Source organism: Strigops habroptila, chromosome 19 (assembly GCF_004027225.2).
Source record: "Strigops habroptila isolate Jane chromosome 19, bStrHab1.2.pri, whole genome shotgun sequence".
Lineage (NCBI taxonomy): Eukaryota > Metazoa > Chordata > Aves > Psittaciformes > Psittacidae > Strigops > Strigops habroptila.
Window position 1 is genome coordinate 430,469 of NC_044295.2, and position 18,019 is coordinate 448,487.

The 18,019-nt window shown below is 61.2% G+C and overlaps 1 protein-coding gene across 4 annotated transcripts; it reads left to right on the forward strand.

Moving 5' to 3' along the window:
- The first annotated feature begins 568 nt into the window (after positions 1-568).
- On the forward strand, positions 569-17,801 carry FMNL1 (formin like 1). 4 transcript variants are annotated; one of them, XM_030508780.1, is made up of 28 exons: positions 569-793; positions 6,324-6,407; positions 6,626-6,709; positions 6,790-6,863; positions 7,409-7,492; positions 7,709-7,849; positions 8,629-8,754; positions 8,984-9,092; positions 9,300-9,376; positions 9,461-9,554; positions 9,868-9,942; positions 10,651-10,761; positions 10,867-11,016; positions 11,109-11,210; positions 11,317-11,539; positions 11,763-12,083; positions 12,199-12,320; positions 12,774-12,976; positions 13,227-13,461; positions 13,551-13,619; positions 13,738-13,818; positions 14,298-14,427; positions 14,519-14,682; positions 14,898-14,999; positions 15,199-15,291; positions 15,482-15,605; positions 15,868-15,959; positions 16,340-17,801. In XM_030508780.1, exons 1-27 carry the CDS (start codon positions 638-640, stop codon positions 15,957-15,959), a joined length of 3,426 nt encoding a protein of 1,141 aa, XP_030364640.1. In that variant the 5' UTR covers positions 569-637; the 3' UTR covers positions 16,340-17,801. The 4 variants fall into 4 exon arrangements, with proteins under 4 accessions (XP_030364640.1, XP_030364638.1, XP_030364639.1 ...); XM_030508778.2 differs by having other exon boundaries at positions 15,868-15,955; XM_030508779.1 differs by lacking the exon at positions 15,868-15,959.
- The last annotated feature ends 218 nt before the right edge of the window (positions 17,802-18,019 follow it).

The following is an 18,019-nucleotide window of genomic DNA, read 5'->3' on the forward strand; positions in this document are numbered from 1 at the left end:
GTAAGAAAATCAAATAATAAAATAAATAATAAATATTTTAGAAGTAAATAAAATACTGAAATTAAATGAATAAAGTAATATAAAAAAGATAAAGGATAAGGAAAAAGGAATAAAATAAAAATGATAAAAAAGCGAAAATAAATAACACGAAATAAAAATTAAATAAAATAAGCTAAAATGAAAAGAATTAGATAAAATAAGTGCATAAATTAAAAAATAAAGCCAACTAAATTCAACTAAAAATGGAATGAAAGTTCTAAAAAAATAGAATAAAATAATAAAATAAGATTAATAAAATAAAATAACATGGAATTAAATTAAGTGAAATAAAATTAAATAATAAATAAAAATTCAAATAATTTACATATAATTCAATGCTGGGGTCGGACAAGCTGAAATCATCTGGGACACGGCAGGAGGCGGCGGGCAGCGGTGCCAGCCCTGCGCTGCGGTCCGAGGGCCGGGGCCGGTCCCTGCTCCCGGGGCCGGGCCGGTGGAGCCCTGCCCGCCGGGGCGGGGTGGCGGGGGGGGGGGGAGGCGTTAACAGCGCGATAACGCCCCGGCGAAGTTGCAAACGGCGAAGAGCAGCCGCGGAGCGGGAGGGAGGAGCAGCAGCACCCCCGAGCCCAGCCCGGCCATGGGCAACGCGGCCGGGGGCATGGAGGGGGGGCCGGCGGGGCGGGAGAACCGCGACCCCCGGCCCCCCGCCGCCCCCCCGAGCGCCGCCGCGCCGCCCGCCCGGCAGCCCATGCCCGCCGCCGCCGAGCTGGAGGAGCGCTTCGGCCGCGTCCTGGTGAGCGGGGACGGGGGGGGGGACCCTTGGAGCTGCGGCTGTCCCGTTATCACAGTCAGCATTTGATTCGGTCATTAATTATCATCCCTAGGATTAATACTAATTGTTCTTCTGCCACTCCTGGGGATGCTCGAGCTGTCCCTCAGCGGGGCTGCCGCTCCTGGAGGGGGGGATCCAGCCTGAAATATTTGGGGTGATCCCGGGTCTCCATGGCGGGAGCCGGCAGCGGCTGGGCCCGGCAGCGTGCTGCAGGCAGCCGGTGTTGCGGATGGAAAAGCCTCATCCTCACCGCTGATGCTGTTCCCCCTTTGGGAAAACCACCGGCATCGCTCCCAGCCTCCCCAGCTCCGGCTGCGGGGTGAGCAGCGGGCGATGCCGAAGCCGCGTTCCCAGGGGATGGCAGCTCGGAGCTGCGGGAGATCAGCTCCTGCCTGTTCTCCTCTGTCCTTGAGCGGGGCAGCCGGCCGTGACCTTCGCACCAAGCCGGCTGCAGGCCCTCCTTGGGAGCCAGGACACGCTCCATCCTGTATCCCTGCCCTCCCCAAAGATGCTCTGTGCTGTAGGGTCAGGCTGGGAGCAGGGAAAATATATGCTGCTTAACTCCCTTGATCCCTCGTTGGGAGACGGAGCTGTGCCAGGAGCAGCAAAAGCTCCACAGATGCCGGTATGCCAGAATCTGCTCGGTGGGATCATCCCAGCCCCAAGTGCTAGTTATTTTGGAGCTTTTTTATCTTGTGGTGTTTATAGGAGGATTATTTGGGGGTGGGAATTGCAGCTGGAGCTGCTGGTGCTTCTCTGCCCCCGGCAGCATCAACTCCAGCTCTAGGGGATGATGGCGAAGGGCTCTGCAAGGTGGGGAGCTACATGGGAACCCCAGAATCCCCATGGAGCGGGATGCGCTGTGGGACACCCATCGCTGGAGGGTGGCGGGTGGCTGAGCTGGGTGGTGGCACTGGTGGTGGCTCCCGGGTGCTGCAGCAGCGGTGGCAGGAGGGGACAGGCAGTGGGGACCTTGGGTGCTTCCGCTGCTGCTGCGAGGCCTCAGAAAATGGCGCTTCCCGCCTGGCCGGGTGGCAGCAGGTTGGAAAAGGGCGATGCTCTGCCCCGGGACCTCAGAGCCACCTTCACTGCCGCCATCCCAAGGAAAAGCCTTTCCTGGGAGCTGAGGACACCCAAGGGGATGGGGTCTGGCCAGACAGGAACCGGGTGTCTTGTGAAATCGCTGTCCCAATCTCGCTTCCTCCCTCCGCAGCTTCCTTTCCCCCTTCTCGCTGCTGCGGGGGGGCAGTGGAACCCCCGGGGGGACGGGAACTGGGGGATCCCTTGGCCCTCACCCACCCCAACCACATTCCTTAACTCAGGATTGCATTTATCCACCTCCTGAGCAGGACGCGGTGGGTTGGGAATCTCCCAGTGGAGCATGATCCAGATCCGACACGTTGCCCCGGTTACGATGTTGCTGCGAGAGCACATTGGTGTAAACCAGTTTTGGGCCGGACATCCCAAACTGGGAGAGCTGGCAGCATAGCCAACATTGGAGCCCAGGGGAATCCAAACCGCCACCAGGAAGGGGATGGATAAACCCACCACATGCCAAGAAACAGGGAATTCAGTTTTATTCCCCAAAAGCTGGCTTCTTCCCAGCTAAGGCACTGTGGCAGATGCCGCTTTGGCAGAGCAACAGGAGGGTTGTCTCTGTGCCAAGTGGTTTGGGATGTGCCAAGGTGGCTTTTTGGGATGGAGTGAAGGAAAGAGAGCATCTTTGCTGCTGGGATGGGGATGCTCCTGCTTGGAGCGGTCAAGAGGTAGCAATTGGGAATATATAAATCAAACTGTGGGGTGAGTGTGGCGGAGGTGAGGCTGAAAACATCTCGGAGGGTTCGTCTGGAGCGTTGGGGCTGATGGCTTATGGGGACGGGGACTGCTCCGGTGGGAGGCTTTGCTGGCGGGGGCTTTGCTGCCTCTTCTCCCAGGACCTGGGGGAGAACATGGTGAACGTCACCACTGCAGATGTTCGCAGATGTTTGCAGATGTGCTGTTGGCCCCAGCAGTGGGACTGGTCACCAGTGAGCCCTGGCCGCAGTGTCAGCCTCAGCCGACTGATGCTCAGCGTTCCGCTGGATCCGTCCCCAGCCCGGTCCCAGCACGATGGCCAAGTCCAGCTGGGTGCAGTGGGGTGTCCCCATGAGGGATGTGGGCCCTGGATAGGAAGGGAAGTGGCCTGGGAGCTGTTGTATGTGGCTGGATCAGGGCCTGGTTGAAGGAGGAGGGTGTCCTGGTGCAGGGATCACCTCCGTGGCATTGGATCAGGCTATGTCCGGAGGGCATCCCTGTGCAGGGTGGGCAGGCAGGCAGCTGGTGGGAATGGGGGCAAGGTGGCTGGATCAGGCTCATCTCTCCAATGTGCCAGGAGCAGCTTCTGCTTGTTCTTAAAATAGAGCCGGGAGCAGCAGCGGCCGCCCCCCCTTATCCTGCTCCTCGCCACCCTCGCAGCAGGATCCGGCCATCATCTGTGCCTCCACCAGCTTGTCCCTGCCTGGCACTTGAGGGGTTTGGACCTGGATGGATCCAGGGATTCCCTGGCAGGATGAGCTGGTCCTGGAAGCATCATGCTGGGGGTCAGGAGAGCCCTGGGTGAGCCTCATCCTGCTGGGTGCCCAGTGCTGAGTCTAGGGAAGAGGCAGGAATATAGGTCTGATGGCAGTCGGGGTCACTGAAGGGGACACCATAGGATGGCTGGTCCTGTTGGGCTGAGCATGTCCCAAACTCCCTTGGATGGGAGTATTGTGCTCTGTGGCCATGAGGGATGGAGGGAGCATCCTGGTGTGGTCCAGTGGCCACCAACCCAGGCACCAGGTCCTCTACAACCCCTAAACCAGCATCTCAGGCCGCTCCAGCCCCTTCCCTGTGATGGGCTGCTTGGTGTCCAGTGTCTGGACTGGGATTCTCTCCCATGCCACGTGCCATCAAGGCTTTCCACCCCTATCTCCCACATGCCCCAGAAACACTGCTCCCTGGCCTCAGCCTGGTTCTCACTCCAGCCCATCAGTGTTTTACTGAGCAAACACTTCTGTGAAGGATGCTTTGAACTGTTCTTGCGCTGGGGTTTGGTGCAGAGCCCGGCTTGGCTCTGCCCGCTCGTGTGTGGAACAAAGGAAGGTGTCTGACATTCAAAATAGCTCCGTCCCCACCCCGGCGGCAGCCCTGTGCGGGTGCTGCGACACAGAAAGGACATTTCATACCGGAAAATGATGAATGTGCTGCTTTGCCTCCCCCCAGTCTTAGTTTTAGGTGTAGGGTAAAGCCCAGCTCAGGCCTGTAGCCGGTACCGGCTGAGGTGGAAGGTCCCAGTCAGCTGCTTCCTGGTGCTGGGCATGGGTGGGATGGCACCGTGGGCTCTATCGCACCTTGTGTGTCCCAGAAGAGTTGGTGGGGGACATTTGGTGGCATCCGTTCAGTGACGCTGCTGCCAGGCTGTGGGGAGGCTGGGGAAGAGGCTGGGGAAGCCCCATACCAGGGTGGGATGAGAGTGCTGGTACCAGATGGAAGGTGCTGAATGACTGGAGGTGGGACGTGGTTGCTGGCGGCAAGTCCCCGCGGCCCCACCATCTTTGTCCCCCAAAGAGGAAGAGGAGGAGGATCAAGTCCTTCCAATGACACTTCCAGGGTGCTCTGCTGCTGCCCTGCCCCGTGTCTCCCACCCAGCCCTGCCCCACATCACTTGCCCTGCCCCACACCTCCTGCAGCACCGGTCCCCCCACTCCCCAGCAGGAAATGAGAACCGGTTTCTTCGCGCTGCTGGGGACCACAGCGGAGCCACTTCCTCCCCCCAGCACCACGTGCCTGTGCCCAGGCCCCAACGGGATGCAGCCACCACCCTGTTTGTACCCAACCATGCCACATCCTGCCACCCGGCTCAGACCTGCTGGCAAGGAAGGGACCGCAGGGCTCGGGGGCAGAGCCACCTCCATAGGGACATCCCCAGCATCCCCCTGCCCTGCCTGCATCCTCGTGGTGGGGAACTCACCGGAGGTCCTGTCTCACAGGTGATGCTTGGTCCTGGTGTTTCCAGGTCCCACACGCTGACACTGGAAGAGATGGTCCATGTGGCAAATGCCACTGTCCCCTCTCTGCTGAGGACACGCAATAGTGTCCCACGGAGAGTACCACGGGTGCTGCCAGAGCACTGGTGGGGTGTTTGGGTGCATGGTCCCTCTCAGCACAGCCCTTCGCTTTGATCTGACCCTCCTGGAGGGTCTCACCCATCCCAAAGGGACCACAAGGACGGGGCTCCCCGGCAAAGGGGACATTGGGTGCTGCTGCCACCTCTTTCACCCTGGGACCACCCAGCAGCTCAAGTCCAGCCCCGGTGGCTTTGCAACGAGGCTATTTCTGACCCTGCAGCCTAATTTCACCCTCCCTGTGTGATCCATTCCCCAGGCTCCTCTCCACCCACATCTCCTGGTTTTGGCTTCTTGCGAAAGCAGCTCGACAGGTCCCCAGTGTGGCACCTCTCCTCTTGGACCTGCTCCTCTGTGGGCAACCAAACCCCTGTGACATGCCTTCTTCCTCCGAGGACATGGGTGTCCCCAGCCCTATCCTCAACAACAGGGCACCCCAAAACTGGTGGTTAAGGGTGACATTAAGGTGGTTAAGGGCTGCTCATTGCCTCCATGTGCCACTGTGCCAGCTTGCCCAAGGCAAGCCTCAACTCCTGCTTTTCTCTAGGGGCTGCATCACCCAGAAATGGGTCTTTTGGGAAATTCAACCACCCATGACCTGAGCTGAGCTCCCGGCATGGCCCAGGCCATGGTGGGTGCCTCATTAAAGGCTTTGCTGCTCTCCCCATGGTGTCCCTCAGGGACCCACTCTGTCTCCTGAGCACCGCAGGGGCAGGGGCTGCCCCGGGGCCCCGCTGTGCTGTGGGGCAGGTTTGGCAGCCGCTTCATGCCGTTTGGAGAGCGGAAACCACGACACATCCTGCCGGGGCAGCCCCGGGGGGCGGCGGGGGCCGGGGTTGTGCAATGGAGGCACAGAGGGATGTGGTGACGCTCCAGACCCTGCCCTGACACCAGGTCTCTAGAGGAACACTGATTTCACCAACTCCTGGGTTCCTCAGGGTGTCAGCAGCCTGTATCCCCACCCCTCACCCCATGTGGATCTGCCAGGACTGGGCTGGCTGAGGCTAGGAGCATTGAGCATCATGACACAGATGGATGGGTCCGGTTTATCTCCTGTCCTCCACTAACACCCCCTGCCCTCCGCCTCAGGGACCCCCAGATGGGGATGTTGCTGATGGTTTCATGTCTAGTGGGATGCTAACATCCTGGGAATGGTGGTATCCCCATCCTCTCACTGGTGTCCTCATCTTCCCACTGGTGTCCCTGCCAGTGTCCCCATCCTCCCACTGATGTCCCCACCATCCCACTGCTGAGCAGGGACACCCAGTGCTGGGTGAGCAGCGGGTGCTACAGCCCCAGGGGGGTGTTTTTGGGGGTGACCCCCAGCCCTGACACCCATTACCCCACAGAACTCCATGAACCTGCCCCCGGACAAGATGAAGCTGCTCAACCAATATGACAACGAGAAGAAGTGGGAGCTCATCTGTGACCAGGTGAGGTCCGGGTGTCACAGCATCCCCGGTGCCATCCTTGTCCCCTCATGGTGCCGAGCACCAACATCCATCTCCATTAGTGATTCGGTGCCTCATTAACCTCATTAAGCCCTGGTGCAGTGCAGGGGTGGGGACAGGGACACGGTGGCTGCTGTGGGGACAGTGGCACGTCCCTGTGCTGCGGGCGGGTGGTTTCAGCTTCTCTCCGGGGCTCGTAGGAGCGTTTCCAGGTGAAGAACCCACCGTCTGCCTACATCCAGAAGCTGAAGAGCTACTTGGACACGGGTGGCGTAAGCAGGAAGGTGAGGGCTTCCCCCTGCACCCCTTGTTCCCACCTGGGTCGGGTGCAGGGATGGTGCCAATGGCTCTCCATGTCCCACAGTTCAAGAGGCGAGTGCAGGAGTCGACGCAGGTGCTCCGGGAGCTGGAGATTTCCTTGAGGACCAACTACATCGGGTAAGGATAGAAGTGTCCTTGTTGCCACCAGCCATTGCTGCTGACAGTGATGTCCCCAGCGTCACTGGGATAGGGACAGGCATGCTGCTGGCTTCTGGCTGTGGGGATGTGGCCTCATCCCACCTCTCTGGGGTGACTCTGGCAGCACCCTGTGCAATGGGTGCTGTAGGACCTGAACCTCATCTTGGCTTTCTGGTACTCCCTGGATTCTAGAAAGGACCTTGGCTGCCACCCTGGGGGCCCTGACCCCTTGTTGTGTGGTGGGTGCTGAGCCATGGGCGCCCATGGTCCCACCACCCAGGGTCAGGCTGTCCTGTCTTGGTGGCAGTGATGGCAGCAGAGCCCCTGGGCTGTGTCCCCGTGCATCAGGAGTGGGGGTCACTGTGGCACCCACCTGCCTCTGAGAGGTGCCACCTCATGTCCCCCGCGTGTCCCACTCTTGCTGGGGACCTCTGACCAGGGGGTGGCTCTGCTGAGGGTCTGGAGGGGGAAAAAGGGAGGATGAGGAGGGCTGGTGAAGCCAACTAATGCTCTGCATCCCACAGCTGGGTCCAGGAGTTCCTTAATGAGGAGAACAAGGGGCTGGACGTGCTGCTGGAGTATCTCGCCTTCGCCCAGTGCTCTGTCGCGTATGTCCCCACCAGCTGCTCCTTCCCAAGGCTGGGATCAGACTTCCCTGGGTCACAGAGGGGGGTCCCTGGGGTGCTCTCCTTCATCACCGGAGTGATGGAGCTAAGGGTGCTCTATGGCTGGGGTCAAGCAGAGCATCCCCAGCATCCCCAGCCCTGGGGACCCATATTGGGGTACCACATCTCACCGGTGCCTGTGTCCCCACGGGCCACCAGGTATGACATGGAGAGCTCTGAGAACGGCAGCCCAGGCTCTGACAAGGGCAAGGTCCTGGAGCGGTCGGTGGAGGACCTGAACAAAAGCAACTCGTCGCCCCCCAGCCAGGGCTCCTCCAAAGCGCGGCACCTCACTGTAAGGTAACGCGTGGTCCCGTCCCCAACTGTCCCCCCTGTCCCTGCGCCGTGTCCCTCCCTGCTCCCCGCCTCGCTGCACCCCGGCTGTGCCGTGCTCGGAGAGGGGCTTGGCAGGGGGACGCAGGCTTGGTCCTACCAATGGGTCCTCAGGGCTGGTTTGGAGGGGACAAAGCCACGTACCCAGGATAAACCCTGCTGGGAGCTGGGCTGGATCAATCCCCCAGTGGAACCATTGTGGGATGTTCTGGGAAAAACCCATGAACAAGCAAAAACTGGAGATTTTGGGGGAGCAAATTGCACCCTCCTGGTTTAAAACCAGTGCAGAGGAACAGGCCTGTGCCCCCATAGCTGGTCCTGGTGGCTGGTGGCTCTCGCTTGGCACCTCTCACCCCGCAGCCCCCTTTAACCCCGCTCTTCTCTTGCACGCTGCCGGGGGACGCGCTGACGGTAGGTGACGGGGCCAGGGTGCTGGTGGGACGGGGACACCCCAGTGGGGCCCCGATGCTGGTCACCAGCGGGTGGGGGGCCAGGGGACACCCCACCACAGTCACACTGGGAGCCATTAAGGTGGCACCATGGGGATCATGGGGGTCCCTCACCGCATGCCAGAGGCTCCAGGGGAGCTGGGGTGTCCCCCCCAGCCCCAGGGACAGGTCAGGAGTGACGTGGCACCCACAGGGGGTCCCGGCCCTTGTCCCCCACCCGTGTCCCCAAGCCTGGGGGGGGGCGACACGGGAGCCCCGTTTCTCCCTCCTGTCCTGCAGGCTCTAACGCGCCTCCAGCTGCTGCCTCTCGAACCAGCACATCCACACCCTCCTCCGCCACATCCACCCCAGCGTCCCCTGCAGTGCCCCGGGCGGTGATGGGGACCGTAGCCCCAGGTCACCCGGCAGCTCCTACCCGCTCCGGTGAGCCTCCGAGACCTCCCGGCCTCCATCCCACCCCCCATCACCCCACCAGCCCAAGGGCTTGTAGACGGGCAGGGACATGGGGGTCTCTCCTGTGGGGATGCAACCGCCCGGGTCCCCTGGTGTCCCCCCATCCCTGCTGCCACCCATCCATGCTCTGTCCCCATCCCTGCTTTGCGCTGTGCCCCCCACCACCCCGGCCCCGCTCAGCTGCCCTCTCGCCTCCCAGGCTGAACCCCTCGCACAGCAGGAAGGCGCTGAGGAACTCCCGCCTGGTCAGCCAGAAGGACGATGTCCACGTCTGCATCATGTGTCTCCGCGCCATCATGAACTACCAGGTGGGAGAGGGCTCCCCCAAAGTGTCCAGCCACTGCAGGTCCATCTTCAGGGTCATAGTTTGGGATGGGACCCATTCTCCATCCCCTTGCTCTGAGATGCCCAGATGTCTGGTGGGGACGTGGCATGGGGATGTCCCAAGGTCCTAGAGCATCCCTGAGGTGGGGACAGGATGCACAACCCCATTAATGCTCCTTTCCCTCCCCAAGTCTGGCTTCAGCCTGGTGATGAACCACCCAGCCTGTGTCAACGAGATCACCCTGAGCCTCAACAACAAGAACGCCAGGTAGGACCTGCCCCCTTTCCCCTGTACCCCCAGCCCATTGTCCACCCCACAGCCCTGACCCTCTTGCACCCCATGTCTCCATAGGACCAAGGCACTGGTGCTGGAGCTGCTGGCCGCTGTCTGCCTGGTCCGAGGTGGCCACGACATCATCCTGGCTGCCTTTGACAACTTCAAGGAGGTGAGTCCCCAGCAGGGACACACAGTCCCCACATGGGCACCCCTGCTCCGGCTGGGTTTGTGCCTCAGTTTCTCTATGTGTGGCAGAGCCCTGCATCATCAGGGCAGCCTCCATCCTGAAAATGCCCATCTTGATGCTCCAACCTTTGGGCTTGATGTCCCAATGCCAAGCGTGTGTCCCCAGGGTCACATCCCAGCTGGACTGGGTGCCAGGCAGCACCCATCAGGGTTGGGATGCATTCTGCCCTGCCACCCCCTCGGGTGCCCACCCTGGCCGTGTCCCTCCGGGCCTCAGCCCCCTGCTCCCACCCCAGGTCTGCGGGGAGAAGAACCGCTTTGAGAAGCTGATGGAGTATTTCCAAAACGAGGACACCAACATTGACTTCATGGTGAGTGGCTGCTGGGGCTGGTGCTCTGCTTTCCCCAGGGCTCTGTGTACCCAGGGTGGCCAAACCACTGTGCTGTCATGTGGGTGCCATGTGCCAAGGGCTGCCAAGCTGTTGTGCTGTCCCCAGGGCATTGTGTCCCCAAGGGCTGCTGAGCCACTGGTCCTTCTCCAGGTCCCCCTGGGCCCAGGGCTGTGAAACCACCCTGCATTCCCCAGGGGCACCGTGTCCCCATGGGCCACCGACCCACTGTGCAGTCCCCAGGCGCCATGTCCTCAAGGACAGGCTGAGAACATTGGGGCTGTTCAACCTGGAGAAGAGAAGCTGCGTGGAGACCTCAGAGCAGCTCCCAGTGTCTGAAGGGGGCTACAAGGATGCTGGAGAGGGACCTTCATCAGGGACTGGAGCGATAGCACAAGGGGTGATGGGTTCAAACTGAAACAGGGGAGATTGAGATGAGCTCTGAGGCAGAAGCTCTTCCCTGTGAGGGTGCTGAGGCGCTGGCACAGGGTGCCCAGAGAAGCTGTGGCTGCCCCATCCCTGGCAGTGTTCAAGGCCAGGTTGGACACAGGGGCTTGGAGCAAGCTGCTCTAGTGGAAGGTGTCCCTGCCCGTGGCAGGGGGTTGGAGCTGGATGAGCTTTAAAGTCCCTTCCAACCCAACCCATTGTATGACTCCATGAGTGCTGTGCTGAGCGGTGCCTGTCCTGCAGGTGGCCTGCATGCAGTTCATCAACATCGTGGTGCACTCAGTGGAGAACATGAACTTCCGCGTGTTCCTGCAGTACGAGTTCACCCACCTGGGGCTGGACCAGTACCTGGAGGTGGGTGATCCTGCACTGCCCCAGTGCTGAGCACTGATGCCAGAGGCGGGTGGGTGCTGGGGGGTACCAGCGGCCATGACGGTGCCACTGGCTGTCCCATGGCAGAGCCTCCGTCTCACTGAGAGCGACAAGCTGCAGGTACAGATCCAAGCCTACCTGGACAATGTCTTTGACGTGGGGGCCATGCTGGAGGACTCGGAGACCAAGACGGCCGTGCTGGAACACATGGAGGAGCTGCAGGAGCACGTCAACCAGGTGGGATGTGGGCATGTGGGCAGGAGCTGCTGACGCAAGTCCCGAGGGAGGGCTGGGGCTGGTGCTGAGCGACGTCGCCTCATCCCCTGCAGTTGACGGAGAAGCTGCAGGATGCAGAGAACGACTCCATGGCCAAGATAGCGGAGCTGGAGAAGCAGCTGAGCCAGGCGCGGCGGGAGCTGGAGGCGCTGCGGGTGAGCACCCAGCGCTGGAGGAAGGGACGGGTGCCCGGGGGACTGACTGGGGTTTGAGGGGTGTAGCAGGACCCCAGTGATGAGCCGGGGCTTGTCACCACTGCAGGAGCAGCTGAGCCCACCGCGGCCACCCAGCCCTCCGACCCCACAGCCCCAGGAGTGCTACCGGCTGGCGCTGGAGCGGCGGCTGGTGGAGCTGGAGGAGAAGGGTTTGGTGCAGATCCTGCGTGGGCCCGACGGAGACGTCGCCATCGAGATTGTCCCCGTTGTCATAGAAACAACAGCAGCCCCCGTGGTTACCCGAGAGGCCACCACCGCCACTGGCACAGGTACCGCGGGCACGGGGCCGTGGTGGTAGCCCAGGATGTCCCTTCTCAGTGGACAGAGGAGGGGTGGCAGCGTGCCTCTGTGCTGAGAAACTGAGGCAGGAGCGTGGGGATGTGCCCAGGGATGTGCCCAGGGATGCGGAGTCGCTCGGTGGCAGGGGGAACACGGTGATGGCTCCGTGCGCTGCGGTGCCACCATCACACCCACCTCTTCTTTCCATTGCAGATGCTCCAGCTCTGGATCCAGCCCCGGCTCCAGCCCCATCCCCCGCCCCGGCACCCGCCGCCCCCCCGCCGCCCCCCCCACCTCCGCCGCCCCCCCCGCTGCCGGGGGCTGATCCCGGCCCCCCGGTGCCCCCCGCACCCCCCCTGCCCGCAGGCACCGGCCCCCCCCCGGCCCCTCCGTTCCCAGGAACCCAAGTGCCACCCCCACCCCCGCCACTCCCGGGGGGGCTGGAGGGGCCCGTCCCCCCCCCTCCACCAGTGCTGCCCCTCGGGGGGGGGCTCCCAGCGGGGCCGGGTGCCCCCAGTGCTGGCAGTGGTTCAGGTGAGTGTGACCCAGCGGTGCTGGGGATGTCCCCAGGAGAGGGTTGGGGCACCCTGCTGTGGGTTTGGGACCCCCCCACCCCGTGACGTGTCCCCCCCTCCCTGTCACCCTGCAGTGAAGGTGAAGAAGCCGATCCAGACCAAGTTCCGCATGCCCGTCTTCAACTGGGTGGCGCTGAAGCCGAGCCAGATCGATGGCACCGTCTTCAATGAGCTCAACGACGAGAAGGTGCTGCAGGTGAGGACATGAGGGCTCGGGGGGTGGTCCAGGCACAGGCCGGTGTCCCAGTCCATGCTGCATCCATGCCGAGGCTGCTCCTGTGCCCCCCTTGCACCCATCCGTGGTGCGATGTGGCTGCTGGAGGCTGGAGCAGCTCCTTGACGCCATGGAAAGTGACAACTTGGGATCTGCCATCCTCCTGTCACCCTTTGCTCCATCCTCATCCTCACATCCTGTCCATGTCTTCTTCCACATCTTCATCCTCTAGTCCCCTCATCCCCTCCTTATCCCCTTCTCCTGTCACTGTCCTTGTTCTCCTGCTCCATCCTCATCCCTTCAACCTGACCTCATCCCTTTGGTCCACCTTCATTCCCTCACTCCTTTCCCCCTTGCCCTGGTCCTCTGGCCCCGTCCTCATCCCAGATGTTCTGTGTCACCTCCCGCCGTGCCCTCAGCCCTGTCTCCCCACAGGAGCTGGACATGAGTGACTTTGAAGAGCAGTTCAAGACTAAGGCACAGGGCCCTGGCTTGGACATCAGTGCCCTCAAGGCGAAGGCCACACAGAAGGCTCCCAACAAGGTCACTCTCATGGAGTCCAACCGAGCCAAGAACCTGGCCATCACCCTCCGCAAGGGGGGCCGCAGCATCCAGGACATCTGCACAGCCATTGAGACGTGAGTGTCCCCTCCTTGACGGCAGAAGGTCAGGAGATGGTTGGGTGCAAGCGCAGCTACACCAAAGGGTTTGGGTGGCGTGAGGTGTGCTGGGGTTGGAGGCGTGATGGCACCAGATACAGAGAGATAGAGGGATGTGGGGACCAGCAGTGGGGATGGAGGGAAGATGGGAACCAGCCATGGGTGACACGGGGGGTTGAGGGACCTGCTGCAGGGTCTGACTGCACTGGGGGCTTCCCACCTCCCGCAGGTATGACCAGCAAGCCCTGAGCCTCGACTTCCTGGAGCTGCTGCTGCGCTTCCTGCCCACCGAGTACGAGCGGACGCTCATCGGGAAGTTTGAGCGGGAGCAGCAGCCGCCGGAGGAGCTCTCGGACGAGGACCAGTTCATGATCCGCTTCAGCAAGATCCCGCGCCTGGCCGAGCGCATGAACGTCATGATCTTCCTGGGCAACTTCAGCGACACGGCCCAGCTGCTCATGCCAGTGGGTGCTGGGGGGTTACGGGGGGGCTGTGGGTGCTGCAGGGGGCTGACACCCCGCAGCGGGGCTCATGCTTCTCCTCCCACCCACAGCAACTCAACGCCATCATTGCCGCATCCATGTCCCTCAAGTCCTCCAGCAAACTGCGCAACATCCTCGAGGTGAGGAGGGGGGATGTTGGGGTGGGATGGGTGCATGCAGGGTGCCTGTAGGCACTGTGCCCCCCCCGTGTGCCCCATCCGTGCCGGGTTGTGTCCCTGAGCTCTCGTGTCTCCACAGATTGTCCTGGCCTTTGGGAACTACATGAACAGCAGCAAGCGTGGGGCAGCCTATGGCTTCCGGCTGCAGAGCCTCGATGCGGTACGGTCAGCACAGGGGCCGGCCTTAGGGGTGGAGGGACATGGGAACCTGCTGTGGGGGTGGAAGGATGCAAGGACCCAGCTACAGGGGTGGAAGGACACAGGATTCAGCTATGGGGATGGAGGGATGCAGGGATCAGCTGTAGGGTTTGGAGAGGCATGAGGAGCAGCTCTCTGGATGCAGGGACCAGCTGTAGGGATGGAGGAACATAGGAATCTGTGGGAATGGAGGGATGAAGATACCACCTATATGGTTGGAGAGGCATGGGGAGGAGAGAAAAGGATGGAGATACACAGGACCTAGCTGTGGGGTTTTTAAGGATGCAGAGATCAGATATGCAGAGATTGAGAGATGCAGAACCACCTGTGGGGATGGAGGGATGCAGAACAGCCATGGGGATGGAGGGCCACCAGAGCCTGCTCTGAGCAGGGGTGAGGTGGGGTGGTGGATGTGGGTCGGGGCTGACGCTGTTCTCCCAGCTCCTGGAGATGAAGTCGACCGACCGCAAGCAGACGCTGCTGCACTACCTGGTGCGGGTGATCACGGAGAAGTACCCTGGGCTGACCGGCTTCCACACCGAGCTGCACTTCCTCGACAAGGCGGGCACAGGTAGCACCCATGGGCACTGGGCTGGGGTTATAGCCCAAGCATGGGGGTCCCCAGGCCTGCCCTGACCTCAGCACTGCTGCCCTCCCTGCAGTGTCCCTGGACAGCGTGCTGCAGGACGTGCGGAGCCTGCAGCAGGGCATGGAGCTCACCCGCAAAGAGTTCATGCGGCAGGACGACAGCCCCGTGCTCAAGGACTTCCTCAAGGTCAACTCGGAGGTGATGGAGAAGCTGCAGGCTGACAGCAAAACCGCCAAGGTGGGTGCTGGGGGTAGTGCAGGGCTGTAGGGCAGGACTGGGCCCCCCATGTCTACATGGGGACATCCTGGGTGCTCCCACCTCTGCCCCAGTAGGAGAAGCAGGAGCTGGGGGAGATGCAGAAGGGGATTGTGAAGTGGGAGATGCTGGGAGGAGGAGATGGGCAATGGGGCACCACTGCCCAGCCCCCTGGATCGAGGTGTCTCTGCCCACAGGAGGCATTTGAGTCGGCGGTGGAGTATTTTGGGGAGAACCCCAAGACCAGTCCCCCCACCACCTTCTTCCCCATGTTCATGCGATTCATCAAAGCTTACAAGGTAGGAGGGGATGGGGGTTGCCCCGTTTCTGGGCTTGGGAGGGGTCTGACCCGACTTGGTCGGGTTCACTGATGCCCTTTGGGGCAATTGGAGATGCTGGAGCTGGGTTGGGACTTGCTGGGGACTGTGAAGGGACTGGGGGCTGCGGATCCGCAGCAGGACCCCCCATCTCAGCACACCTTCCCTGTGCCTTCCCAAGAAAGCAGAGCAGGACATCGAGCTGTGGAAGAAACAAGAGGCCGCAGCCAAAGAGGCAGAATCCGGCTCCCCCAGCAGCGAGAACCAGCCTGAGGTGACAGTGCCCCACGTGTCTCTGTCCTGGTGGGGCACCGGGCTCCAGCCCCGCGCAGGCTGTGGGGTGGGGAAGGGCAAAGCAGGTCCTGGGGAGGGAGAGGAGGGTAGGGAGGGAAGATGAAGCCACCCCATCCCCTTTGGGGTGCAGTGGGGGCCGCGCTGTTCACCCCGCGCTGTCCCCACCGCAGCTGCCCATCCAGAAAGCCAGGCGGCAGCAGATGGACATGATCGCCGAGCTGAAGAAGAAGCAGATGGTGAAGGAGCCACTTATCTACGAAGGAAAAGATGGGGCCATTGAGGATATTATTTCAGGTGAGAGATTATTTCAGGTAGTGGCTGGATGTCCACCCCCTGCAGCAGGGACACCCTTGGTGATGAGGGACTGCAGGGGCCTGTCACAGCCAGGAGCTGCAGGGCCACCAAGCCCCATGGTGGGACCAAACCTGCCTATAACATCTTCCCATCGCATGCGGTGCAAGTGCTCCCTGCCCTGTCTCATAGCTCTTCCTCCTCTTCTGCTTCTTCCTCCTCTCTCCTCCTCCTCCTCGCTGTCTCTCTGGATGTCTCTGCTCAGCTCTGAAAACTGTTCCTTTCACAGCCCGGACGGGCAAACGCTCGTCCCGGCTCTTCTGCGACGTGAGCTTCAATGAGGAGAGTCCTCTGTAGGTAACGTGGGGCAGCCGGGCTCAGCGCAGGGGCATGCGAGGGGCTGCCAGGCTCGGTCACCCCCCCCCGGGCTTCTCATCCCATTGTCACCTCCAGGTGTGTGGCACGGACCCTGCCCCACGCTGAAAGCCAACCATGGGGCACTGCGGCACCAGCCTCAGCCCCATGATACGGTGCTGGGCACCGGAGAGCCAAGGGAAAGGGCTCCAGGGGTTGGTTGGTTGTAGCTGCTGCTCCTCCCGCCTTCGTGCTGCCGGTTTGGCTTCCCCTGAGCATCCTCGTACCCAGGCGGGTGCCTCCTGGGCAGGGATGGGTGATGGGGGACCGGTCCGAGGCGGGCAGGCAGAGCTCAGCCGGTCTCTGTGCTCCTCCCGGTGCAGATCTGAGGAACAACCCGTACCGGCGCGCTGACAAGGGCCGCGGCAGCTCCAAGAAACGGGCTGCGGGGCAGAGCCTGCAGGCGACGCCGGACATCCCGCTGTGACCGGCGCCGGCCCTGCAGCGGCCAGGACCAGGGCAGGAGCATCATCCTGACCACGGGATGTGAACGGGGACACCGCGGGGCGCAGGGACAGCGCCCGCTCCTGGCTGCTCCAGCCGCTTCGCGTGCCAGCTCCCCCTGCATGCCCCTGGGTCTGGCGCAGGGATCCTCCGGCGCTTGCTTAGCGATGCCTCTGAGCTCCTCTCCTCCAGGCTGGCAGGGCTAGGGACCCTCCTGGCCATGGGCATGGAGAGGGGAGCACAGAAAGGACCCCAAATTGTCCTGGAAGGAAAAGAGGGGCTGCCCCATCCCTACTCCAGAGCTGCTCCATTGCACGCCCGTCTCAGGCTCAGCCCTGCGCTGGCGTGCTCCACTCTTCAGCTTGCTGGTGCCTTTGATTTCCCGCTGCAGGAGGGGAGGCGGGCTGGGAGCCAGGGATGCAGCGATCCCTGCCCATCTCCATCTCCCCCGGCCTTGCAGAGCCCTTTGAGACCCAAGTTCTCCTCCGCTGCAGAGCCGAGGAGCTCCAATCCAGCGAGGAGCCTGCTGCAAAGATCCCACCCTGGGCACATCCCGTGCCCCAGAGGCTGGCAGGGGTGCTATTTTACAATGATTTTATATGTCTTCCTTAAAATTCTCTGTGCTGCGGGATCAGAGGCTGGAACACCCACATACAAGGTCTCACTGGGATCTGCAGGCTGTGGTGATCAGCACTGGGTTGTTCCTCACCACGGGGGAGGCTCTGTAGCTACAACAATCAGGATTTACTGTCCTCAAGTCTCTGTGGGGTGGCTCCAGCTCTGCGCACTGTCACCCACCTCTGCTGTTGGGGCTGGAGCCTCTTGGAGACAACAGTGACCACGGTCCCTCGGGGAGCAGCCAGCAGCAGGCACTGGGCAGAACCTCCAGCCCTTGAGCAACCACCATGATCCCAAACCGCTGCAGGGTCACTGCTGCAATGGTGCAGGAGCTACACGAGCCTCCAGTAACGCGCTGGACTCAATTCCTCCCCTGCCCTGCTGCTGCTGCTGCTAACTCCAAACCATGCACTTCACAATTAACCTTTAATGCATTTACATCGTTAAATGGCCTCGCTTGCCCCAGCTCTTAGACCAGGGTAAGGCCTCGCTGCAGAGCCCGAGCAGCGGCTGCTTCCTGCTGTAAGTAAGATGCTAAGCACCGGCTCGGTACCACCCACAAGCTCGAAGGGGAGGGAAGGGAAATGAATGTGTAACTTATAAATGCCTTTAAGCCAGGAATGTAAAACATTAACTGCTCATTTGTATACATTATTTTTATATACCGAAGGCCCGTTTAATCTAAAGTAGAACTGGTAATAAAATGACTCTGAGGATAAAGCACTTGCCTGTGAGAAGGGGTGAAGTTTTACAAGGGGGGGATGCTGCGATGGAGGGAGGGAAGGAGGAAGGGATGTGGGAGGTGCTGCTTGCTGCTTCACTAACAAGGTGCCACCTCCTATGTAAGGAACTGCTGCCAGGAGCAGTGACTGTGCTCCTTTGAGCGTTTTTAAGTGGGAGATGGTCCTGATCTGTCTATGACTGCAGATGGGGGTAGGAGA

Coding starts and splice junctions, on each gene's coding strand:
- FMNL1 (XM_030508778.2), top strand. CDS start 638: ATGGGCAACGCGGCCGGGGGCATGGAGGGGGGGCCGGCGGGGCGGGAG. Junction 6,864..7,408: donor TTGAGGACCAACTACATCGG/GTAAGGATAGAA, acceptor TGCATCCCACAG/CTGGGTCCAGGAGTTCCTTA. Junction 7,850..8,628: donor GCGCGGCACCTCACTGTAAG/GTAACGCGTGGT, acceptor ACGCGCCTCCAG/CTGCTGCCTCTCGAACCAGC.